The sequence below is a fragment of the Pseudogymnoascus verrucosus genome (assembly GCF_001662655.1).
Source record: "Pseudogymnoascus verrucosus strain UAMH 10579 unplaced genomic scaffold scaffold_87, whole genome shotgun sequence".
Lineage (NCBI taxonomy): Eukaryota > Fungi > Ascomycota > Leotiomycetes > Thelebolales > Thelebolaceae > Pseudogymnoascus > Pseudogymnoascus verrucosus.
This window is the reverse complement of record NW_017263738.1, coordinates 1-25589: the sequence shown is the minus strand read 5'-3', so window position 1 is coordinate 25589 and position 25589 is coordinate 1. Positions and strand designations below refer to the sequence as shown.

Below are 25589 nucleotides of genomic sequence, written 5' to 3'. Positions count from 1 at the left end.
CCTAGGTAGCCATAAGAGCCCTATGGTTTGTCCCCTAATGTGTCTCTCGAAAACTGAAAGTTGTGGTGGTTAAAGCCGCGGGTCCCGCTAACATCTATCGGAATACAACAATTGATTAACATCAATCCGGCATCAATGGTTTAGTGGTATTAATCCACTGATGCCAGCTTGGCTTTGGGCCCGCCAATGCTGGTTTACCATTTTCTGATTTCTCCTTTCTGAAGTCTGGGAAAAGCAGCGACACTTTGCCGCTCAGTTGCCTAGAAAAAAAGTTGGATGTCGACATGGGTACGCGTGATTCAAGACTAGCAATTGGTTCAGAGCATTCAGCTCCCTAGCCGTAGCTTGTAGGCGCATAGCCAATGTGCGCGCTTTACTACCCGCCCAAAGGCATCCATCCTTGCATATTGTGGATACAGCATAATAGCAACCGTCACCCCAGGTTCCTGAGGGTGACATCTTTGTCAGCCCGCTACCTCAAAATTAGAGCAGGTTATTTTTGATTTCAAGGTTTTGCGTTTCAGCGTTAACGGTTTTTAGTTTCCAAGTTGATAGGCCCTTCTCGTGTCCCAAGCTTGGATTCTTGGCTTGACCGACTCTTTAGAATTAATATGGCAACTCGTGATCTTGGCCAATTCTGTGACCTCTCGAAAGGCCACATCCATGTCTGGGATCACGACACCTTATTTCCCGGGCAAGCTCCACGTGATTTTCCCCGCACGCCCATGGTGGAAATGCCTGGCCGTCAACACCAAAGCTGATTTCGATGTGTCGTACATCTATTTTCTAGCTCCTTGTAAACCAAAATCTGGTGTCCTCAAGATGAAAACATCTCAATCTCCTGCCCCAAAGAAAAGAAGAATACCCGTAAGTTCTTCTCCTCCCACCTCCCCGTATTGCGGCAATGAAAAGTCCAGAGACCTTGTGAGCCGATTGCTGACCACTTCGGTTTTAGAGAGCTTGCTCAGCTTGCAGAATATCCAAAGTAAGTTCCGCGTTCTCAGTACTTAAAAACTGATCATTGAGCATTTAAGCTGATTCTTGAGCAGCTAAAATGTGACGGTGGCAAACCCTGCACCCGCTGTAAAACCGCAAATTTCTACTGCGACTTCATCAAACCCGTCCCCGACCCCGTGACAGAGTATATCCCCTTTCTCTATTCCCCCCTCCCATCTCTCTCACTTATACCATTCTCAGAAAATTCGCAGAAATCGAAACCCAGATGGAGATGCTGCGAAATCGAATCCCTGACACCACCACTGCTGTTGCCTTGCTAGAGTTACAACATCAGCATGCTCAGAATGGAAATGGATATGGAACAGGATCACCGCGTTATTCACAGCAGTATCAGGGACAGCAGAGGGAGTCTGCCAGTCCTGTGTCAAATCTATCGATTTCGATGAGTGGGAATAATCAGCACTCTCAACATTCAAGGGCATATTTGGAGAGTCCGAGTACTAGTTATGGGAACGGAGCGGGTTTCGCAAAGAGAAAAAGAGGAGATATCGAGTTGAATGTTGAGGTTGGGTTGGATATTGTTAGTAAGGGCCTCATCAGCCTTGAGGATGCGGGTGTGTATTTCGGGACGTTTTTTCAGGGCTGTGTGAGTTTTACTCATTCTGAAGGTGAAGTAGGAGAGAAGGAGAGACTGATCTGGAATAGGATAAGTATGTTCCAGTTTTTGATGTCACGTATGATACTTTTGAGTCTGTGAGGGAACGGAGCTCGATGTTGTTTGATACGATTTGCGCTGTAGGGTGTAGAGCTGAATGTGGTGCGTATTTCTCCTTCCGGCCACAGCTCGACGCAGACTGACAGCCAAGGACCTGGCTCCGATAAATGCCAATCCCTCTCTAATATGACCAAATCTCGAATCTGCGATGTTCTTCTAGGGACAGTCCCGGCGTCGGTAGAAACGGTGCAAGCGCTGCTCATTAACGCGGGGTATTCCGAAAAGGGATGGCTCCTAACGAGTATGGCTGTGCGAATGGCTCTTGATCTTGACTTGCCTGGCTCCTATGCGAAATTGAGTGGGCTAAGTTTAGGCAATGAGGGCGAAGGGGGGACAGAGAAAGTTGAGGAAGAGAGGTTGATGAGGGAGAGTCGGGTTTGGTTTGGGTCTTTTATTATGGAGAATATGTGAGTGAAATGTTTTCCGAGGAATAGAATTAAAGAGCTGAAGGTGGAAAGTTTGAGTCTAGATTGTGGGAAGAAACCTGGTATTAGGGCAGCTTCTAGGGATGGCATGAGAAGATGTCGAGTACTGCTCGCCCACCCTAGTCGCACTGCACTGGATTTCAGACTTCTGTCTCAGGTTGAGGTATGTGTCAAATTACGAGAAAAGAAAATAGCTGATCACATCTCTTAAGTTGAACTCAATCCGAGGTAAGATAGTTTTAGGGATTGAAGAATATGTGGGCCATATGCTGATGTTCATGGTAGCACTCGCCCATGAACGACTCTCGCCAGCAGCAGGATCAAGTATGAGTGATGAGGAAATGAGCGAGATTGTGCAGGAGACAAGAATCGACTTAAGTGTCTGGTTGAGGTAAGATTGGGGTGCCTTATTCAAATGTGTCTATTCTGACTTTAACAGTGACTGGACAAACCTTATTGGTGAGTCTCTGTATCCCGCAGCGATGATCGCGAATTGACATGTGTTCCGAGACTCCAATGTGTATAAAGAGGAAGACCGCGCAAGCCTCCAAATCAATTTGCGAATCCAGAGAGATTGGGCTGAGATGACGATGTTGTGCACAGGTCTGCAGGGGATGGGGGTTGAGAATGTTGCGTAAGTTCTCCTCATCAAGGAAAGCCAGAAAGGAAATTGAAAGAGTTGCTCTTAGCATCATGTCAGATCCGCAGCGGAACCTGGTTTATCTAGCAAAAGCTAGTGCGCAGCGGCATCTCTGCACGATTATCTCAAACCCTGTGCTGTATCTTGCCACGTTCCGTTATGGAATGGATTTTGTTTGGGGTAAGCTCTTTTCTTCTGTCTCTCTTATTACCCATCCTGTATACTGACATCTCAACAGCAAAATGCGCCTTCTCAGTGCTTCTGCTCCTCAAACTAGCCCGTCTCATACCCTCTTCGACAAAAATGTCCTCCCTCATTGGTGACGCCAAGACTCTACTAGGAGAGCTCTCCAAAGTCGGTGGCTCCAGTAATATTTACTTTCGAATCTTGTGCTTGAGCGTAGAGAAGTGTGAAAAAGCTCTGAATGGAGATCTGAACGAGAATATTGGCAGAGGTATCGATGGAGCAGATGCCGAGATGGACTTTCAGAGCTATGTACCTAAAGAGTTCGTCTTGGAGTGGAACTTCCCTGGCCTGACATTTTCTTGGATCCCTTTCGATTTTCAGGATTTATTTTCGGATTTTGGGACCGGGAATTGAAGTAGAGGATCTCAACTCAATTTCTCGCGCCTTTTTTGTAATACAATAAAACTGGTGTCCTACGAATTAACCCTTCTGAATTTCCCATATAAGACATCGCAGACACGTCCAATGTCACATCCACAACATCTCTCCCCTGGCTTTATCCTTCCCTCTATTCCTACACGACGACTCATCATCTCCCTCTTCTAGACAATGGTAGCTACGTTGCTGCATCGTCGATAATTGACTCAATACTGCTAGCGGCAGTGTCAAGTAACCTGTGTCGTACCTCGCCAATGCCATGTGAATATACAGCGACAGCATGACCAAGGAGCCCGATAACGGTAAGCCACACCAGCGGTTGGGTTCGTATTATATCCCCAGCGCGTTCAAGACGAATGCGGGAGGTAGAACCAGAGGATGTACACGAGAAATTTGATGGAGGAGAAGAGGTAGAGCTTCGTGAGTGAGCCGTGACTGTAAGAGTGCTACCTTGAAAAACTGGATACCTTTTTCTACAGCAGAAATAGTATTACTTCAGGCGGGAGAAATAAAACATGGACTGAGCAATGAGCAACGAGCTCCAATATTTTATCCAATTCAAACCGTACGTATGATTCAACATTTGACTGAACCCAGAATAAACAGCCGCTTTAGTACACGAAGATGAAGTCCTCGTTTTTCAAGTCCGTGATATCATCAAACGCTTTGTCACTCCCAGAAGGATCTCTCCCCTCTTCAGCTTCATCGCTTATCGCACGCTCTTGAGCATTCATCATAGATCTATCCACAATGACGGCTGACTTGCCAAGTGCCGTTCTGCAGGCAGCATGCCTATTGTTAAGGTATATGAGATGAAGTGTCGTGAGACTGTCGGATGTTAGCTGCGGTGCCAAGACAAAGGGTCGTTGGGACTCACACGACGAGAATGATGAGGATGATAAAGAGGACGAGACTAGAGACCAGACCACGCTTGTAGCGAGGTGCTTCAGCTGTGGTGTAGAGGTGGGGTCCAATGATCTAGAATAGTTAAAACGGAAAGATTCGGTTGTAGGAAGGTGCGACTAACATTGCCTGCACTAGCGCCTATGAATAAGACAGCAGTGGTGGTCTTCTTCTTTGTTTCACCAGCCGTATTCTGAGACGACCACGAGAAGATGAGTGGTGCTGGAGTGTATTAGCATATACCAAGATTATCAGTCCAGGAGAAGCGTACAAATTCCAGGGTAAAATGAGATCTACAACGGTGAGTCAGCATCTTTTCAAAGTTTACTGTGTAAGCAGAGACGTACCAAGTAGTATCCAACCAAAAGAGGGCCACGATTGGACTTAGTATGCTCCAGAACTAATAACATGACACATCCAGCAATTGGTGGAATACAGAGCAATGCGAGGGCTGGTCCCTTGCGTTTTGTCCAAGTTGCAAATGCTGCTCCACCCATTGTAGCGACGATTTGGACGGCACCAAAAGGAATGTTAAGAAGGATGGTACTGAACTTATTGAAGCCGAAAGAGTTGACAATTAGCGGGCCGAAGGTCGTGATGCCTCCACTAGGAATCCTGTTCCCATCAGAATCGTGCAATCGTCAACAGCAGATAGAAACTCACGATATGGAGAAGATCAAAGCAAACCAACACCAAGTCTTAATATCGAGTAGACTTTCAACCACATGGTCCCATTTCCACTCGGTTGAAACAACACCCATTTGGTTGTCACGAAGTCGTTCAACAGCAAGTACCTTGTCATGATCGTTGAGGAACTTGGCATCGACTGGGGAGTCGGCCATAAAGAGACTTTGAAAGTTAGGTAGGGTAACTGAACTCGGAGGATTTGTGGCTTACAAGACAAGTATCGAGAACACGACAGTTAGAAGCCCACAAGCTAAGAATATAATCTATCGCGAGTGAGAGAGGCACGAAAACTAACGAGAAGGCTCTTACCTGATACGAATGCAATTCGCCGGAGTTGATATGACCAAGCCCATACGCGAGAAGACTTCCAACCTCAACTTGGATTAGCAACGGCTTGGAAAGGAGGAAGACTAGCTCACCATATTGGTAATACCATTCATTGAATACCAGGCTGCGTTTCGATACGTCTGCTCACTTCTTCTCCACCACATCTGGGTGATGGCCACAAAGGTTGGAGCTAAGTGCGTCAGCGAAGAGTATCCTTGGATGACAGGACCACTTACCAACTGACGCTTCGAAGCAGCCCAAGAAAAACCTGGTAGCAAGCAAGCCTTTGAAATTTTTGGTGACAGCCATACAGCTCAACACGATACCCCAGCTTAGCACCATAGAGGCAGCGAACTTTCCAGTGGGAAGCTTGACTAAGAAGTATGCGATTATAGGTTGGGCGACAAGCTGAGCTATGTAAACTATAGAGCCGAGCCAGGAATAATCTTGGCCCACAAGGTGCGCATCCTGGATACAGACGGCCCATCAGCATACAGAAATGGGATTTCAAGGACAGAGTGGATCTCAATCCACCAAAATCTTACAGTGATTAACCCAAAAACGGAGGCGTAGGAAAGCGTGGACTTGTCGAGTTGTTGGAGAAAGTAGACTCCAAGCATAATAGGAAGGAGAGTAAAATCGATTCTCCTAAGGATTCGTCTGTTGTCTGCCTCCGAAACAGCGATACGTTCGGCGGTATTGCCCAGAAGCTCCGCAGCGCGGTCCTTGCCTGCTACATGAGCTACTTGGAAAACAAACTTGGACGGATCCTCGATAGCTTCGATAGTAGGTTTGCGCTCAGCAGACTCGCCTTCCTGTTTAGAATCCATATTGAAAGGAGTATGCCGAAGACAAGAACGAGGTGTGCGAAATGAGAAGTACAATCCAAGCGACACTGTTGCCACTCGGTGATGGAGGAAAAGATCGATGGAACCATCACCTCTCTTTATGGAAACACCGACTGGGTGGAAAGCAGGGAAAACGGACGCATTAGCTTCTTGTGGTGGTACTTTGGAGAGACGGAGTCTGGGGTATGGGGTATGGGGTCTGGGGTCTGGGGTTCCCTGCAGATTTCGGGACAGAAATGTGAGTTTATGTAGGGATATGGTTTGGGTTTGGCGTCGGAGATGTAACCGAAATCCGAGAGATCTGGGGGGAAATGTCGACCAAACTCCGCAGCAGCTTCTTCACCATTCTTGTCGGTCTCGGTTTCATAATGTGGAAATTTGGTGAGTAGGAAGATCGTCCGCTCTTTCCTTCTTGTGGGGCTAATTTGGAGAGACGGAGTCTGGGGTCTGGGGTCTGGAGTCCCCGTAGATTTCGGGAAAGAAATGTGAGTTTATGTAGGGAAGTTATGGTTTGGGTTTGGCGTCGGAGATGTAACCGAAATCCGAGAGATCTGGGGGGAAATGTCGACCAAACTCCGCAGCAGCTTCTTCACCATTCTTGCCGGTCTCGGTTTCATAATGTGGAAATTTGGTAAGTAGGAAGGTCGTCCGCTCTTTCCATCGCTCCTTTCCTAACTCTCTATTCTTTAAAGTTCCTCACAATGCCTCAACACGAGTATACCCCACAGAAGTATGTACCCATTCAAACGAATGGTTTCGGCGAAGGGAAGTCACAATTTGCATCCGATGTGCAACTTGAGTCCACTGATGGCGATGCAAGCTTCCAATTTACTTTCCAAGCAGTTCGTCCGGGACTCTTCCGAACAACTTTCTCTTCGAAAACTCATCCTCTTCCTCCCCATCCCAGTTGTCCTCGTCCCAAAACAGATCTTGCTGGTCTCAAACCTATCTCCGAATCCACAGCCTCACAGAAGACAACCATAGTTGGAGATATTATAGCTACCATTGAATGGAGCGGCCCTCCGGTTGTCTCCTTGCAATTCTCCGGCCAGAGCGCTGCAATCCATCGAGACCTCAACTTTCGATCCTATGTGGTGGATTCCACCGGAATTGCACATTATACACAATACAAGAGGGACACATTGCATGTTGGCCTGGGCGAGAAAGCTGCACCTATGAACCTATCAAACAGGCAATTCATCCTCTCCGCAACAGATTGCTTTGGATACGATGTCTATAGAACCGACCCTCTCTACAAGCACATCCCGCTTCTGATTAATGTAACCCCGGAAGGTTGTGTTGGTATATTCTCGACCTCTCATAGCCGAGGAACGTACTCAGTTGGAGCGGAGATTGATGGACTCTGGGGACATTTCAAGGTTTACCGGCAGGACTATGGGGGTTTGGAAGAATACCTAATGGTGGGGAGGTCAATCCAAGATGTAATCAGGATATATGCAGATCTTGTGGGATACCCTATGCTTGTTCCACGCTGGGCATTTGGGTATATTGCTGGCGGTATGAAGTATTCGATGGTGGATGAGCCTCGGGCTTCTGAAGTGTTGATGGACTTTGCTGCAAAACTCAAGAGGCATGATATTCCTTGCTCGGCATTTCAGATGTCGTCTGGATACACTGTTGCAGAAACAGAACCCAAGACTAGAAATGTCTTTACATGGAATCGACACAGGTTTCCAGATCCTGAAGGCTTCGTTTCCAAGTACCACGATGAAGGTATTCGCATCATTGCGAATGTGAAGCCTTATGTTCTCTCCAATCACCCTGAGTATGCCAAACTACTATCATCTGGTGCTTTCTTCACAGATCCAAGAACCAAGAAATCAGGAATTGCTCGGCTATGGAGTGCTGGTGGAGGTGAGAGTGGCGAAGGGGGCCATATTGACTTCACCTCCAAGGCTGGGTTTCAATGGTGGTATGAGGGTGTGAAGGCTCTCAGAAAGTGTGGCATTGAAGGCATTTGGAATGACAACAACGAATACACCATTCCTGATGATGGTTGGCTGTGCGCTCTGGATGGCGATGAGCAAGAAACACCTAACAGCGGGAAGAGTATTGGCCTCTGGGGAAGAAGTCTTCACACAGAGCTTATGGGGAAGTCATCTCATCATGCCTTGGTTGAGTTGGAGCCGGAAGTCAGACCTTTCGTTCTCACCAGATCTGCTACTGCTGGAACAATGAGATATGCTGCCAGTTCATGGGGTGGGGACAATGTGACAAGTTGGGATGGGATGAAAGGTGCGAATTCGCTGTCGTTAAACGCCGGGATTAGCTTGCTTCAAGTATGTCACCTATATTTCTGCGGGTGCCAAACTAACAAGTCAGTGTTATGGTCATGACATTGGCGGTTTTGAAGGTCCACAGCCGAGTCCAGAGCTTCTTTTGCGTTGGGTCCAACTAGGTATCTACTCTCCTCGATTTGCAATCAACTGTTTCAAGACAGACGACAATGATAACACAATTGGTGGTGTCATCGAGCCATGGATGTATCCTGAGATTACCCCTCTCATCCGCGACACGATCAAGCGCCGCTACGAGATCATTCCATACTTATACTCCCTCATGCTCGAGAGTCATATGTCAGCTTCTCCTCCTCAGCGTTGGATTGGTCATGGCTACGAATCAGACCCAGAAGTATGGACACCAAAAAACATGTCTGGCGAGACTCAGTACTGGCTGGGAGATACCATTCTAGTGGGCGGGGTATATGAACCTGGAAAGACGACCACGAGAATGTACCTTCCCTCCAAAGGTAGCACTGACGACGGCTATATTAATCTCAACGCCCCATACCAATATTTCAAATCTGGCCAATGGGCAGAGGTCAAATCCGAGTGGAGAGAGAGTATCCCTCTTCTGGCACGAGTTGGTGGTGGCATCGTGGTCGGAAAGAATATCCAAACTCGATCAACCGGAGATCATAGATTCCCCTCACATAAGGTTGTGGAAGATGATTATCGTGCGGTTGAGATCTTTCCATTTGCAGGTGGCTCTAGCAGCACATACTCGTACACTTGGTATGAAGATGACGGGATATCTTCTCGACCTGAGATCTCAACTTTTACACTCCGGTACCAATCCACTCCAGATAATATTGTGGTAGAGTATGACAAGTCGGGTAACTTCGTGCCTCTCTGGAAGGATCTCGACATTATTTTGCCTATGGGAGATCAGAGATCTGTTATCTTGAGCGGCTCTGGGGCTAAGTGCGCGAAAGCTATGGAGAGTCGTGATCGACAGGTCTTCACGATTCCTGCGGCATAACTTAGAGCCTTTTCTCTATTCATTATAGATATGTAGCGAGGTAGATAGATATGAGTCTCTTATGCCTAGCCATAGCTACGTATAACACTTTCCCATTCCTTTTAGCATCAATTTCGCCACCTCGCACTTCTGTTCCCAAAATCGGTAATTAGCGCTATCTTCTTCGCCCTTCCCACTCAGTTTCTGATTAACCGTAACTCTAATTCATCCAACCTAGTCAATGGCTTATTCACCTTATTTGTTTCCGGAATCATCCTCTTAAGAGCCAACCCCTGAATGCGCACTTCAACTACCTTCTCCAAGCCTTGATCTCATACCCCCTTCGCCTTAACCAAAATCAATTAAAACCCTCGTATCACCATCATATACGCTCCATCTCCCTCTCCTTTCTTCACAGGCAAGGATACACTCCGTCATACCTATCATCATAGTCTATTATTTAGTCGGCCTAGCGCTCGGAGCAATTAGTTAATGGTTGTAGAGACAACTGCCATCAAGATTAGCCCCATCAAAGGACCGCTTCAGTGATGCCCTAATAGTACTCGTTCCAAGTAGTATTCGACAAGTCCGCGAGTACCTTAGGTATTCGATCAAATTAACGAGTACTCAAGCATTCCTAGGCCCTTAGCAAAGACGGGTAACTAAACCTAGAGAGATAAATGAAGCCTTCTATAACTTGTCTACCCTGTGATACTCATTGTCGTGGCAGTGGGTGACCCGGCTTGTCGCCGATGCCTACCGAGTATCAGTCTGATTCTAAGAGATCTATTATAGTTATTAGAGGTAAGTAAAGTAAGAGCAGTAGTAAAATCTATTAAGAGAGTTGTAATTAAATGAATATAAATATAGGGGGTTTATTTTAATAACTATAGGATATTATATAAAATATAGTCTGTTCTTATCATCTTCCTACTAATCTAGGCGTGAAATAGAAAGGTAATAGTAGATATGTATAGGAATATAATAGCTTCCTAATGAAAGATGTAGCTATGCTAGCCAGCCTTTGTGATTATGTATAGGAGTAGTTAGGTAATTATAGCAGCGACTAGTCCGTGTTAATTGTTAACTTGTAGCTAATGCTTCTAGTTCTAGTTAGCACTTGCTATTATACTTCTCTACAGATCTCCTTAGAAGACGAACGGCAATGGCAACGGCCTGCGTTGTATATGGAAGAAAGACTACAGCAGCGCTAAGAAGAGAGCTTTAACAAGTTGGGAAACTGCTTGCTGCAAAGTATTCGTCCATTTGGTTATGTGGAGCTGTCATGAGATTTCATAGGTCTGAAATTATGAGGGACCTGTGAGGATGGTAAAGCGTGAATATCTGATGCCCCTCGAGACTGTTAGATATAGGCTAAAATGGCCCTAAACGGAAAGGAAACGTACGTATATGTGGAGTCTTCCTCAGAAGAATTTCTTTTACCTCACAATGTCTCATATCAGCAACTTCTTCCACTTCCACAGCAATCCCACCCGCCAAATAGTGACGATATCCCGGTAAATACGATGAGAGGCCCATACGCTGTTCCATAACCAAAGCTTCCAACCAATCTCTCACTTCCAGCCTCAAGTAACGGCACGCCAGCAAGCCCACCACTTAAATACCCAACTCCTCTCGCGCCATTCAACAGACCATACAGCATTCCCAAATCAATAGCCTCGTTTCTCTAGGCAGCCTCGAGTTCCATCTTTAATGACGCCACCCCAAGTCGCTCTGTAGCCACCGGCGAAGAAGCCAAAAGTGATGGAGAATACCACTAACAGTACCATACTACCTTGCGATGTGAGGCCCCAGAGAAGGAATGCAGACAGGGCGGAGCAGACGGCGCATTAGCAGTTACAGTTGTCGCCGAAAGCGGGAAGCGTTTGTTGTCGCTCAAGTACCCAAAGAAGGAGGATGCAACGATTCCGGGTATGTTGAAAGGAGTGAGCAGAAGGGTAGCTGAGGTTTGAGACACTAGAGTTATATCGTGGGCGTATGTGGTTAGGAATGTTTGCGGAATTCCATACCCACAGGCCTGTAGTATAATGGCGATGCTGTAGATGTTAAAAGTTCGATGTTTAAGGAACTGCCAAGGGATTCCGCGGGTTCGATGAAGGCCTTGGGATATACTTGAAGGCGGGGTCGGTATTAAAAATATTGCGGGAATGCTAGTTCCGGCCGCGATGGCGATCCAGACTCTCAACGTCAGAGTAGGACCGTACCTATCCAGAAGTACCCGCAGCAGAAACGGGCAAGCAGACCCCACGATATTTTTACAGGACAAGACAACACCGTAGGCTACAGCTCGATTGCTGGTATTGAGCCATTCGCCAAGCGACAGAGTTATCGGGCTGTAGATAAGCGCACATCCTACCGCTACCATAACTCCTTGCGTCGCAACTAAATGCCAGACGTGAGTGCTGAACGAGGACAGGAGGAAGCTGACGCATGTGAGTGCAGCGCCGGAAAGAGCTCCGGTCCGGCGTCTATGAGCCCATCGCTTGGTGAATAACGCGAACAAGAAGGGTATGGAGAGCTACATAACGCCGTTATAAGTTGTACCAATAATACCTGTGACATCTTTGGCTCCCTTGCAGCGTCCAGTTACTGGAATAGTATTCTTGGAAGACGCCGTAGTTCATTGCAAACCCTGAGTTACGTGTGTCATTAGCTTAGTTGCAATTGCAATGGGGAACTTAATTCACCCCATATCGGCAGTTCTAATATTGCAGAGCCCACTAAAACGCAAGCCCTCTTTCTATTCGATTCTGAGTGCCTTAAGTTGGCTTGATTGACATTGAAGAGTTCAGTCCCGCGTAAATCATGCTCTCTAATGTCGAAGTTTGACGGTGGTCTTTCTTGGAGAGGGACGCCTTCATCTTGTGCCATTGTACGTACATTCATCAACAAAGATAGCAGCTTGTTATAGACATGTAAATAGCTAGATCAGGAAAAAAATAGAGTAATAGGGATTGTATTAACTTTGTATTTGTTGGAGGTAATTGCGGAGTACGGAGAACCACACACAGAATTGTGTGGTAATCTCTGGTCACCGTAATGGATCTCTTACGGGCAGCAGAACAGAGGCTTCAACAGTAGAATACAGTATATAGAATAATATAATCAATTGAATTACTACACTATCTAATGGTTATATGACTAGTTAATGTCCAATCGACAGTTGAATACGGCATTATTAGAGGAGAGGGCGAGTAGCCGGGGAAAGGGGAGAGGGGGGGGAGGGTTTGGGGACGAGATGCTCTCAACATCCAGCAACGCTCAGTTGCGGAGGTGCAACAGACCATCCAAGCCGTGAACATACTATGGTATCCCTACTCCATCGCAACTAACCCCTCGTCTCCTCCCTATCCCAACACTTCTGCGCCACCCACCCCGCAAAACCCACACTCCTCGCATCGACCTCCCTCCAAAAGACATCTGCCGCGACAACACAGACTACCAAATTCACAACCCACGCCCCCAGCGCCCCTAGCGCGTAATTCACCCAACCACCCCCGTGATTCCAGTCGCGCACCGCGGGCAACAGCATCTTCATCCCGAGGGTATACAGCACGGGCCCATGGACGATATACAGCGCGAAGCTGATGCGGCCTAGGTACTGCGCCAGAGGCGTGGTGAAGGGGCGCTGCAGCAAAGTGGAGAAATTGATAGCGCCAACGAGGAGGAATGCGCCGATGGCCATCCAGAAGCGCTGGGTGAGTCCCTGGTCGGAGGAGGAGCGCGGGGTCAGGCCAATCAGCGTGCGGTAGCCGGGGGTGGTGTTTGCATGTTCGTCTGGGAAGCAGACCAGGTGGAGAGCGAAGAGGGAGGTGATGATGAGTAGGGCTTCTTTTGCAAATTTATGATGAGACTTGTCGAGGTGGAGGTTGTGGTCGCGAAGGGAAAGGGACGCAGCCTGGAAGTGGATATCGCAGAAGAGGATCCCAGAGAGGAACAGGAACACTTCCCAGTGCGAGTCCCAGATGCTGTAGAGTACCATGCCGGCCAGCACGGAGAGGCGCAGCCAGGGCCACAGTTTCGCGACGCAGAGCAGCGCCAGGAAGACGATTATGGAGCCGCGGTACTCGATGGGGATTGTCCAGAGATGGCCGTCGTAGGGGGGGGCGTATAGGTCCCTGCCGTTGACGTCGAGGAGAGGGTTCGAGACGCGAACGACGTGGTGACACCAGTCTTTAAATTGGAACCAGAAATCGCCGCGGCGCGCCGGGATCGTATTTCTTCCCATTGGGTCCTGCGAGTACCAGCCCCAGCGGCAGAAGAGCATGGATATGAATGTCGACCCGGTGATGGGGATGAACAGGCGCATGCCTCGTCGGAAGATGGACGAGGCGAGGGAATCGAGGAGGACGGAGTACTGCCGTGCGCGCATCAAGCGGATTGCCTTGTAGCTCAAGACGTACCCCGAGATGACGAAGAAGACGGACACCATGCCGCGACCGGAGTAGACGACGCGGATCAAGGGCAGCTGCAGGAAGTACCGCGAGTGCGCGGGCTCGGAGGACGCGTATCCGCGACACAGCATCGGGTACCAGTCAATGATGTAGTGGTGGATAAAGACGATAAAGGCAGCAACGCCGCGGAGCCCATCGAGGTAAGCTGTCGGATGCAGTTTCTTGCTAGCAGCTCCGTCGGGTGATCTGCGCAAGAAGCTGGGTATGAGAGTCGTTATAAAGGCGACGACGAAGGTTTTGATGAGAATGAGGGGTCCGCGGACGCTGGAGTGTGGTCGGGGAGGAAATATTTTCATCTCGGCATCGAGATCTTCTGTCTCGAGGATCTGTAGTAGAGCACGGCTAGGGCTGCTCTTCCTCGAAGGTCCCCTGCCGTCGCCGTTGTCGCGCAGCTGTTCCATATCGTACTCCTCGAGAATGCCAGCCCTTGAGGGAGCCCTCGAATGGGCCATGATGGTATGTAGGGGATTGAGAATGTACAGTGTAGTGACAACGACAGAAAGCAAGCAGGGCCTGCCTCGAATATGGAGCCGGCTAACAAATAAACATTTCACGCCCTGTTTGACATAACCATAGTTCCTCAGCTAGGCTGTAATGAGACGGGACGCTCGATCAAGTAGGGAATAACTTCTTGCAGGGCACGATCTCAGATCGGGCTGTTTCAGGACTAGCGCCTTTGGTTTCATATGCTTCCGGCCGGCCCGTTCGTGGGATGGCCGGCCAGCTCACGAGCGGGCAGAGAGCAGGCAGATCTCGTGGCTGGGCAGGAACACATACGTACGCATTGTACAGAGATCTTTATACAAACATAAAAACATAAAACACAGGCATCGCGTTGTGTTCGTTGGAGAATGCGACACTACTGGGAGGTTCTATGAGAGATGTTTAGAAACATCTCTTCACGTGGAAACAACGAGTAATCTCACTGTGAGGTCACACTAAAAAAAGCTTGGCCAGCAGCCAGTAGGTAGGGTGGATTGTTGTAGTTGCCAAGTCTTTAAAATGGGGCGCGCAGGGTTATATAAGCTTTTCTTGGTAACAGACATGCCACACTACAGACCGTCGTATCGTAGGGGGTAATGATCGCTGGATTTGGAGGGATGCATATACGAGAGAAGCACGGTACAGGCCGCGGAACGGAAGAGAAAGGGGGAATGAGTGGAGAAGGGACGCCTGGATGCTGCTGCGCCTTAATCGATGTATTGTGGTCCGGCTATTAGATGTAGCACCGTCGTTACAATGAAGGTAAGTGAGGGGGTACCTACTTCAGTATTCTAATCTATAATTCCATTCTATAGTTCCATTACATAGCTCCGTTCTATAACTCCAGTCTATAACTCCATCCTGTAACTCCTTCTCTTAAACTTCCCGAACACGACATTCTCGAAGAGCAACTTAAGGGATACGAGACTCGTATACCGACTATTTGCATATACATGACGCAACTAGGATTCTCCGCCTTGCTAAGCAAGCTGCACTGGCGGAAGCTGATTCTGACCGTGGCCATGCTAGTGGTTGAGAATTTCGTGTTCTTTGATGAGACGCTATGGGAGGATCTTCCGACGAAGCAGGACCAGCAATCTCTTACAGATTCAAAAATAAGTATCGTGGAGGATTGGGAGCCGGATCCGCTGATGAAGTTGGGCAAGGCTGGGATACAGGAACTGGGAGTGCCATCGGCGAGGACGTCGCTGGAGTCGAAGTCGACGGTAGTTGCGGCGACACCGAATCTATCCGGGGATAAATCCCGCATTTAATCTGTGCCAACATCCCATCGTCGACGATTCCAACACGCACTTCTATATACCCGGCAGCTCCGCTCATAGCCCATTACAATGCCGACGACAAAGAGGAATGTCTCACCATCTGCGTCGCCATCAGAGACCAATATGCCGACCTGACCGAGGTGGCTCTCGCACCAGTACCACCATCACGACGGTATCTAACGCTTCTCCGTCATGGACGACGGCTTCTCGCCCGTACTCGCTTCGCTGTTGGGCGGCAGGACCGTATAATTAGGACTTGGCGAAAAGTAGCCCGAAGAAGCCGGTCAAAAAAGATACATTGACAAGTAATGGGGCAACTTTCTTCAAGCTTCTGAAAAAGAAAGCAGACAATGAATATTCTCGCACCTATCAATGATAAGCGGCAGAGAAATGACACCTGATGTTACATCCAACTATCTCGACATTTATTGGCGTTGTCACGCCACACTCTCCCGCGTCTTAACTTTCAATGGCGGCATTTGAGATTGCCTAGGGCAAGTTGAGCCACCAAAAGCTGCTCTAACAGGTGCATAAATGGACCTATACTGTGAATGAAAGAAAACTGGCTGTTTGAACTGCAGTTTTGGCGAACTTGTTAAACCAACTGTCTAAACTAAACTGTAGTCCTGCCTAGCACTGGTTTCTGCGCATACCAAAAGTAATAGTTAAAGTACCGATGGACGTTTGCATCATCCAGAGCCTTTCGAGCAAAGGCAAGTGTTACTTGTGCCTCTACCTGTGACATACCTAAGGCCTCAAATGGGCGCCCAGCTAGAGTCGGTATAAAATCGCCAACAACTGTCTTCTGATAAAGGCCGATTAATCTCATGGTCTTGTCTTTCGCCCATGTTCCAATAGGAACTTTCATTATTTTGCAGTGAATATTTTGGAATCCGGCATCGAGGAGCAAAGGTTTAAGCTGCGCTGGTAGTGCAGTGCTCATACCAAATTTCTGGTAAGCCTGGCCTGCCAAATCGTATAACTGCTTAAATTGATCATCACGGCCCATTGTGCCGTCATCGCAGCAGGGGTGACCGTGTAGTTCTTGGAGCTCGATCCATCCACCAGGGCGAAGGCTCCTGGCATAGAGCAACAAACGTCAGAAGGAGAAGAAACAAAGCCGGAGATGAAGGCAAGGAGAGGCACCGAGGTAGAGTTTGCGTTACTCACTTGTAGGCATGTCCTAGAACACCAGGTATATCTCTTAAAATCATAGCCATGAACCGGAAATGAGCAAGGTCGACATCGCCCGTCAGCCAATCCTTTTCGCAGTCATCGACTACAAATTCGACATTCGGGGGAACCCATAGTGGTTGGATTGGCGTTAGGTCTATGCCTAAGATATGAGCGCTGGGGTACAAATCGCCAACTAATTGAAAAGGGTCAATTGCATTCTATAAACCAATAAACAATTGGACTAGTGTGTATTAACCTTCAATTGCCCAGATTCCTATTTTTGTTGCGTTCAGTCAGCTACTCACTAATCAATATCCAAGACTCACCAGTCCCAGTGCCTATATCAAGGATTTTCTGTGGATTTTCGCCTATGGGTGCGTAGAATAGCTTCCCATCCGTTAGCTCCATTAGCATTGCGTGCTTCATGTCCTCTCTATTCTGTTCGAAGTCGTCATTGGGGATAGGGTAGCGACCATTCTTGAAGGACTGATAGCGGCGGCCACGCTCATATGTGTGCGCATAAATGCTCGAAGTGACACTCGTCGTGTCGTCAAACAATTCACTGATAGCATCAAATTCGTCGTCGCCGCCACTTTCACTTGCTGCCTCAATTGCTGGCGCCTCTGTTGCCAGCGTTGTTACGGGGCTTAGGGGCGTTGCCGACTTCGCCTCATCGCAGGCACCATCGTCGTCATGGCAGCTGGCTAGGTCACCGGCTAGTGAAGTCATCATGAGCGACAGGATTAAGGTTGGTCTAATTTACTATGGTATCAATGAGCGGGTGTTGTACCAAGAAGTGCATCCGCAGCGGTGCAGATTTTATCAGAAAGAGGTGTCAAGAGCATCGAGATGTGTTTGGGAACAAAAGTTGTCAGATCCCGCGATCTGGCCCACAGCTAGCGAGGCTCTGTAGGCGGGGTGTCTTCCGGACTCCCCGACCCCTGCACTCCTCCATCACCAACCATCAGCATCCCAGCAAATCCGTCCTAGCAAAGCTGTGCCAACCTGCTCGACAGGCGTTATGCAATTCCCATCCCCAGCGCATCCCTGGTATACGAGTTTATCTCTCCAACCACGGCCCCTCCTATATTTATCCGCATCCACTGTGATTGTGAAAACATCTAAAAGAGATACTCGCATATGAACCACAAACGCGATATCGTGGCTGAAATGTTTGTTAGTTCAGGATGTAATTACAAAAGTGATGAATTAAATCACCTCAACATTTCTACTTGAGAAAAACGAGTAAACTCGAACGGCGCCGTAGGCGCCGTTTTACGCCGGCACCTTCGGCGCCAGCGAGCGGTAAAAAGTAGCCGTAGCGGTGGAAAGTGGCTGGAAAGTGGCCGTAGCGGTGGAAATAAGGAGTGGAAATTCAGAGTTCTATAGGGTGTTTAGGGGGCTGTTTAGGTGATATTTTAGTACTATTATCACTGGAAAACGACGTTTTTAGTGTGTTACATGTAGCGTCTAGCGATCATATGTAGCGTGCTAATGTGGCGTCTAGCGATCATAAGTAGCGTGTTAATGTAGCGTCTAGCGGTCAAAATAGCGTGTAGAGCTTTGAAGGGGCGTTATCGTTATCAGCCTCGCTAAGTTAGCCAATCATGAATTTCGCTATTTTGTAGCCAATCAATCCTGCAGGGGGTCGGTATTTTGTAATATAGTATAGTATAGACTATACATGAAGGGGAGACGGTCATCACATGTGATTTCCGAGCGTGAACCAAACTTGTGGAATTCTTTGGGGCTACGGCCTTTCCTTATGCCGTCGCCCGTAAGCTATTCTACCGTACGAAACCATGCCCGTACGCATAAGGTTTCACGAAGTTGGTGCCTTAAGGGCCTGATTCCTAGGGCCGGAATTACACACACCCAATCTAAAAGTCACGTGATCTAAAACTTCGAACTACAGGATACCCCCTCATGCACTCTTGCTATGTCCCTGCCTCATCATAAGCATTTTCTTAACCTTTTCCAAGTCGAGTGAATTCTCCGCCTCGATGAGGGATTGCTGCACCGCCGTGGCGCCTCTCTCGACCATTTCGCTATCGTACGCCCCGATAATCATCTCCCTCGATGTAGCATCGCTACTAGATGAGCGCACCTGGATTAATGCATTCACGTAGTTGTCAACGTCGGTGATGGAGTGCTGAAATCCTTGGCCCCTGTCTTCATAGAGGTTAGATAACCCCATATATAATGCGTGAGATCACTGTACTTACAAACCAGCATGGGATGAGCGGCGTCTCCGGCAAGCGTTACCCGTCCTCCGTAGTTGTTCCAGGGCGTCGGAACCCAGTATTTCATCTCGTTTATGCTAACATAGCTTCCATCCGGCGTCCAATCGATAGCGGACTGGAATATCCCACGCAACGGAGCCGTATTCTCTTTGATGTAGTTAAGAGCCTCTTGACCCTTGAGATCCACGGGATCTCCATGCCATATCTTGACCCAAAAGGTAGTCCAGGTGGATGTGTCATTGGGGTCGTCGACTGACATGACTATGGAGCGCCACCAAGTATGTGTGAGACGCATCAATCAACTATATGTTTGAGGGTTGGAGTTAACATACCGCCAACAGCACCAACGGTGCTTGCTCCCATCATGAGCGCTGCCACAGGATGTGCTTGTACGACTGCATTAGTCTTGTCGGCGTCACCAAACTTTGTGACTCCAGTAGCAAAGAGAAACCCAGACTGACGAGGCTGGGCTTGCTCGACGCCTAACAGCATTTCGCGTACTTTGGATGAGGAGCCATCAGCTCCAAGAATATGGTCAGCATCAAACGTTCCTCCGTCCTCAAACTCAAGTCTTACGCCACTACCAGTCTGCAATAGCTCTCTCACCGACTTATTCCATCTGATATCGATGCCCTGTGCAAGTAGCCTACGTAGCTGCCGCCGGTTAACCCGCCTGGCGCCTGGTGTAGAACTACTAAAGAGTAGATCACCTGTAATGCCATTGTAGCATGGCAAGCTCTCCACTTCATCGTTAAAGTCTAAATGAGGATTGCAGAGAGCCTCGCTCAGATTCGCAAGAATGTGTTTCGGGACCAGCTTCGCAAAGATGGGCATCGCCCAGTGAACCAGTATCGTCCATTCACGAGATCGTGCATCGAGACTCTCTTCTCGCTCGAAAACGACTGCAGTAATTCCATTCTGGTCGCGTTAGCAAGATGCATCAACGACTGGATTGCTGCCCAGCCCTCACCAGCTTCAGTCCCTGCGCGGCGAGCAGACCGGTCAACCCCGAACCGACAATCGCGACGGTCTCATTGCCTGAGTTAGGAGCGTTCATATCGACTCACGCTTCACCAAGGTAGATTACCAAACAGACATACGTTTTATTGATGAAGCGGGTTGCGGGATTACCGTCGGGCCGAGATATGTACTGTACAACCTTTGTAACTATCCAAAGGATTGATTGCTTGATTTATTCATTCTCGACTCCAGCCACTGCTTAGCGGCTATGCCGGAGTTGTCAAGCTGAGCTAAGCGAAGGAAGACCCAAACAGCCCCTCAGCTATCGAGGAGGGGCAGAACCCTCCTAGCACTGCCAACCTCATGCATGCTCGACTAACATCAAGGGGAGCTGCTTTTGAAAGTGGCGCATCGCAAAAGCAGCAGCGGGCCGAGCAGCCGGGAGCCCAAAACCATCATATGTGGCAATACGCGATTGGTCAACAATGAAAAGCATCAGTGGTTTAGTGGTATTAATCCATCGATTCCAACTCATGTAGAGGGCCCTCTAATGCCAGTTTACCATTTCCCGATTCCCCATTCCTAAATCCTGGGAAAGCAGCAACATTTTAGCGCTCGGTTGCCTGGAAAAGAGTTGGATGTCGGCATGGGATGTGTGATTCGAGCCTAATAATTGGTTCGGAGCATCCGGGTCCTGCCCAAAGGTTGGGGGTGCATTAGCGCCAATGCCCCCGCATTACTGACCCGACCCCGCCCAAAGACCAGTTGGACGAACTAATCGCGTGACAAGCCGCTGAATCGAAGTTGTTGTAAACCAGGTCACGGGACTATCGGCCCCGTCTAAAACGAGAATTAGAGAGGTTTCATTAAATCCAACCTCGCAACGTGATATAAGCTCAGGTTCGAAAAGTATGCAGCCGTCGTAGCGGTAACGGGGTATCGAGAAAGATATATACTGTATTTCTGTCTGACTACATGGCTACTGAATGAATCCCTGTTGCGCGTCCTTCCTGGCTGCGTCCTGGTGCGGTCGCTTCGTCGTGGACGGTTCTCGGAGGGACTATTGACCGTGTGGAATTCGGATTGTGAAACGGTTATTCTACAGTGAAATGACGTTTTGGATAGGGAAGGTCGTCATACTAGGCGGCCGAACAAGGTCACGCGGATGATGTCGTAATTGTATATTCGAGAGAACTTAACTGTCTCCATTCAACCCCGTCCTTTTCAACTGTATACTTTAATCAATTATACTCAGTTAGAGTGAGTACTCTATATTCAACTTGTATAACTCCGGGTTATAATTGGAGAATACTAACCTGCGGGCTCTAGAGACATCTTAATTTCGATATTAAGCAGCAATGGCGCCAACCGTCCTAGAATATTTGCATGCATATATTCTCCCCGGCCTCCTCATGGTTAAAAGTGCAGTTTGTAAGTCTCTGGATTTCTTTTGTAGCTAAAAGATTTCCTACACGGTCTAGGCCTAGATTAGATTTCTCCCACTTGTATAAGCATGCGCTCACATAACACAGATTTCCTGCAAGCTGCCATTACCTCACCAACACTACCAATTTCAGACTTCAAAGCGTACCGCGACCTTTCCTTCGCCTCATTCTGGATTGCAGTCGGTCCGGTATTTGCAGATGTGGTTCCACCGATGTTAGGTGAAATTCTTGCAACCTCTCACGGCGTCGTCTTGGACATCGGTCCCGGTTCTGGCGATCAGGTATTTCGCTTCTCAAGCAAGGACAACATTACCATGATCTATGGTGTTGAACCTGGCGTTAACTTACATCACGCTCTGCGGGAGAACGCAAAGAAGGCTGGACTAGGTGAGAAGTATAAGGTCCTATCATGTGGTGCAGAGCCAGACTCATTAATCCCAATACTCAAAAAAGAGGGTCTATTTAGCAAGGACGGCAGCATCGGTGGTGGTATGTTTGATGAGATTGTCTGTATCCGCGTTCTCTGCAGCGTGCCGAAGCCAAATGAGACCGTCGAGGTCCTATACAGGTGCTTGAAACCTGGAGGAAGGTTCGTCATATGTGAACATGTCGTGAATGAGAGCAACAAAGAAGGAAACAAGGCGGGGAGATTCTTCCACAAAGAGGGCAGCAAAGTGGGACATCTGTTACAGTTCTTTTACACTGCGCTTGGTTGGGAGTTTTTTGTTGGGTGTCACCTTCTGAGAGATACAACAGCAACACTAGTGAACGCTGCGAAATCAGATCATGGATGGGCTGAGGTGAACTTGGAGTTGTTTGACGAATGGTCTGTATTGCCACATGTTGTTGGATATTGCGTTAAGAAGCTTTAATCACGAGGTGCATTTCATAGTATGTTATAGCACTGTTAAAACAAAGTTTTGTTAAACAAATGTAGTTAATTATCCAACCTATTTGTACGTCTAAGCTTAAGGAGATATTACTATATAAGCTTATTGTCTTTCCTTATTTAATTCTAATGATATTCTCTTAACCTAATTATAGCTAGCTAACTAGCTAAAAAAGGTTTCTATATAGTAAAACGAATCTATAAAAGACATGCTAATGTTATATATAATTATCTATTAGGCATAACTTTAGATTACTTTCCTATATAGCTATTAACAATTACCTATACGAGATTAGGAGAAAGAATATTTTAGTTAAACACATACTAGCCTAACACCCCTTTATGCTTAATTACTAACATCTTAAAGAAGCCCCTTAAGCAACCTCTACTTAGGATTAACACTAGCTAGTTAATATATAATATAAAGTCTTACTAAAGTAAGAGGATAGAAATATATCCTCTCTTTATTATAAGGGCAACTTTTAGTAGACGTTTCTTTATTAATCCTAGCTACTTAATATCTACTAGTAGTTTATCCTTTAAGAGCTTTATAACTACTACTCTCTTTAAAGATTAAGAGATAGCTAAAGAAGTAATATATAAAAAGCAAAATAAGAACAAGGGAAATATAAGAGGTAAGATGTAAAGGAAAATAGTAGGAAGATAAAAGGGAAGATAGGGGAATAAAGGGAAGAGAAGGAGTAGGTGTATATAGACACTAAACTAAGGGTAGGCTATATACTAACACTAATATAATATCTATAGCTTTATATAAATAGAAAGCTAACTCCTAGAATTAGAAACTTACTAAGGATACCTAATAGTCTAGGATCTAGAAACTAGAAATAGAATATAGTATTAGATACTATAGAAATAGGTAGCTACTTTTATAAAGTTATAAAAACTAAAAAGTATAGTAGTAAAAGTAGTAAAGCCTACTAATATAGAACTAAATATAGTAATTAGTTAACAAAATCTAGTATTAGTAGTTTAGTAGTATTAATCTATTAATGCTACTTAACTTTAGGCCCCTTAATGCTAGTTTACTATTTCCTAATTTCTCCTTTTTAAAGTCTAGGAAAGTAGTAACACTTTAGCACTTAGTTACTTAGAAATAAGTTAGATCTAGATATAGGGACATATAATTTAAGACTAGTAATGTAGGGACATAGGGTACTATATTATAAGAAGCTATATATAGGAGTATAAGTTAGATAGAAGTTAGTGTAACCCTATAAGTCTACTATAAAGAATATAAAAAAGATAATAGTATAACCCTCTATAGCTATTCCCTTAAATACCTAGAACTACTCTAACTTAGCTAACTCCTTATATACCTAAGGCTTCCTTTTACTATATACCTAAGGCTATTAGTTATAACTAACCTATAATAGCCCTAAGTCTTAATAGTACTATATAATAGCTATAACTACCCTAAGTAAGGAGGCATCCTTATACTACCCCTTACCTTTAGAAGGTACTTTGTCCTTAAAGTACATAAGCCTTTAGTTAGGTTACTATATAAAGACTAGAATGCCCTTTATTTATCTAGGAGGCTAATAGTAAGTAGCTATATAGATAGTAGAAGTAGTCTAAATCTATTTATATAAAGTTATATCTTTGTTATATATAATGTATTTTACATATAAGTTGCCTACCTAAGTAAGTTGCCTACTAAAACACTAAAATCTAACTATTACTACTACTACTACACTACTACCCTATATAATAACCCTTAATTAATTATAATTAATTCCTAGCACCTCTTATACATATAGGTATTATGTCTAATTTTCTTACATTAGCTATAGCGCTTCTATTAGCCTTTAGAGCCTACCTACTAAGTAGTCTCACTTACTACCTCTATATAGATTTAAGCATTAACCTTACTAGTCTAAAGGATATCCTCTCCCTATTATATAGAGAGACTACCCCCTTACATTATACACCTCTTACTCTTCCTTTCCCTCCTCTTTTTCTATTTATTTACTACTTATAGAGCCTTAACTTCTACCTTAAGTAGAATAGTAGAATGTATTATAACTTAAGCTCCTTTAATAAGGCAGCTAATAGCATTATTAATTAAGGTAAGAGAGCTATTCTAATGTTATATAATATAGTTCTTAATATACTCTATTTAAAAATTAAGCTCCCTTATAGTTTAGAGAGTCTTTAAAGTCTAATTGTTACTCTTAACTATAAGAGGAGTTAGAGTCCTTAACTATAGATTTAAGTAAGAGAGGACACTTTATAGCTTATATAAAACTAGCCTTATAGCTTAAAAGCTACTCTTAATGTTTACTCTATAAATGTAGCTTTAAATGCTTCTTTAAATATAGAGAGAAACTTAAGTTTTATAATATAGTTTAGCCTATTCTATATAAAGGTTTTAATCTAACGTCTATATAAAAGCTTTAGTAGAGTAAAGTAGCTAACGTTAAGTAGTTAAAGAATATATAAGGAGTATAGTAGTATATAGAGGGTAATTATCTTCTATTCTATATAGTAGTATTAAAATTAAGTAAAGAGGTAACTCTTATACCTATTAAGAATAAGAAGGTAATAAGTTCTAATTATATAAGTACTTATATATTAATTAAAGTGTTAAATCTACTTATACTTAATTAAATTTAAAGTCTACCTATTCTTACTTAATGTAATTACTTAATTATCTAGTAATCCTAAGTCCTTATACTAAGTAGAGAGGTAATTCTATACCTTAAAAATAATAAATAGTAGGAGTGCCTATCTATATAAATTAACACCTTAGATAATTAATACCTACTCTCTATTCCTTAGCTATATAGTCTTTAGACAGCTCTTTACTTCTAAGCTTATAGCTACCTTTATAGTAGTAATAACTCCTATTATAAAACCTACTTTATTAAAGTTATAGATATCTTACTCTAAGATTCTATATTTTATAACTATATTTTATATAAGAGAGAACTATTCTTAAATTATCTTTAGATCTTTAAATTTTACATGTTTATAGTTATACTTCTAACTAAACTTTGCTTTAATTTCTAACGTATTTCCCGTACGAGTGGCCCACCCGAACGAGTGGCCCACCAAAACACCAAAACGCGTCAATGTGACTATAGTTAACAATGCCACGACCAACACAAGCCAAATCCTCTAATCAAGAGGATAGAATACTATTAGCTATGCAAGCAATTAAACAAGGC

At 45.7% G+C, this 25589-nt stretch overlaps 8 protein-coding genes across 8 annotated transcripts; 4 read left to right on the top strand and 4 right to left on the bottom strand.

Moving 5' to 3' along the window:
• Positions 1-523: 523 nt before the first annotated feature.
• On the top strand, positions 524-3497 carry VE01_10537 (uncharacterized protein). The gene is made up of 13 exons (XM_018279934.2): positions 524-867; positions 956-985; positions 1050-1141; positions 1198-1603; positions 1663-1774; positions 1824-2139; positions 2191-2320; positions 2370-2385; positions 2443-2548; positions 2597-2616; positions 2668-2791; positions 2847-2977; positions 3036-3497. The coding sequence occupies exons 1-13, from the start codon at positions 664-666 to the stop codon at positions 3395-3397; spliced, it is 2049 nt and encodes a 682-aa protein (XP_018125156.1). The 5' UTR covers positions 524-663; the 3' UTR covers positions 3398-3497.
• Positions 3479-6168, bottom strand: VE01_10536 (uncharacterized protein; the record flags this gene model as incomplete). Its single annotated transcript, XM_018279933.2, has 11 exons — positions 3479-4249; positions 4299-4399; positions 4449-4546; positions 4596-4617; positions 4672-4939; positions 4988-5173; positions 5222-5274; positions 5321-5383; positions 5431-5528; positions 5575-5806; positions 5884-6168. The coding sequence occupies 11 exons, from the start codon at positions 6166-6168 to the stop codon at positions 4033-4035; spliced, it is 1623 nt and encodes a 540-aa protein (XP_018125160.1). The 3' UTR covers positions 3479-4032.
• A 719-nt stretch (positions 6169-6887) lies between these two features.
• Positions 6888-9509, top strand: VE01_10535 (uncharacterized protein; the record flags this gene model as incomplete). Its single annotated transcript, XM_018279932.2, has 2 exons — positions 6888-8486; positions 8530-9509. The coding sequence occupies 2 exons, from the start codon at positions 6888-6890 to the stop codon at positions 9466-9468; spliced, it is 2538 nt and encodes an 845-aa protein (XP_018125163.1). The 3' UTR covers positions 9469-9509.
• A 3099-nt stretch (positions 9510-12608) lies between these two features.
• On the bottom strand, positions 12609-14900 carry VE01_10534 (uncharacterized protein). Its single transcript, XM_018279931.2, has one exon. The coding sequence runs from the start codon at positions 14372-14374 to the stop codon at positions 12797-12799; it is 1578 nt and encodes a 525-aa protein (XP_018125155.1). The 5' UTR covers positions 14375-14900; the 3' UTR covers positions 12609-12796.
• A 458-nt stretch (positions 14901-15358) lies between these two features.
• VE01_10533 (uncharacterized protein) lies at positions 15359-15679 on the top strand (the record flags this gene model as incomplete). The annotated part of the gene is made up of 1 exon (XM_018279930.1): positions 15359-15679. The coding sequence occupies one exon, from the start codon at positions 15359-15361 to the stop codon at positions 15677-15679; it is 321 nt and encodes a 106-aa protein (XP_018125165.1).
• On the bottom strand, positions 15669-17737 carry VE01_10532 (uncharacterized protein). Its single transcript, XM_059464161.1, has 4 exons — positions 17191-17737; positions 17121-17138; positions 16859-17057; positions 15669-16767 (listed from the first exon to the last, which is right to left on the bottom strand). The coding sequence occupies exons 1-4, from the start codon at positions 17594-17596 to the stop codon at positions 16302-16304; spliced, it is 1089 nt and encodes a 362-aa protein (XP_059319227.1). The 5' UTR covers positions 17597-17737; the 3' UTR covers positions 15669-16301.
• A 917-nt stretch (positions 17738-18654) lies between these two features.
• On the bottom strand, positions 18655-20683 carry VE01_10531 (uncharacterized protein). Its single transcript, XM_018279928.2, has 4 exons — positions 20078-20683; positions 19440-20025; positions 19090-19368; positions 18655-19036 (listed from the first exon to the last, which is right to left on the bottom strand). Exons 1-4 carry the CDS (start codon positions 20162-20164, stop codon positions 18789-18791), a joined length of 1200 nt encoding a protein of 399 aa, XP_018125164.1. The 5' UTR covers positions 20165-20683; the 3' UTR covers positions 18655-18788.
• On the top strand, positions 20625-22391 carry VE01_10530 (uncharacterized protein). The gene is made up of 3 exons (XM_018279927.2): positions 20625-21327; positions 21397-21498; positions 21600-22391. Exons 2-3 carry the CDS (start codon positions 21426-21428, stop codon positions 22382-22384), a joined length of 858 nt encoding a protein of 285 aa, XP_018125161.1. The 5' UTR covers positions 20625-21327; positions 21397-21425; the 3' UTR covers positions 22385-22391.
• Positions 22392-25589: the final 3198 nt, after the last annotated feature.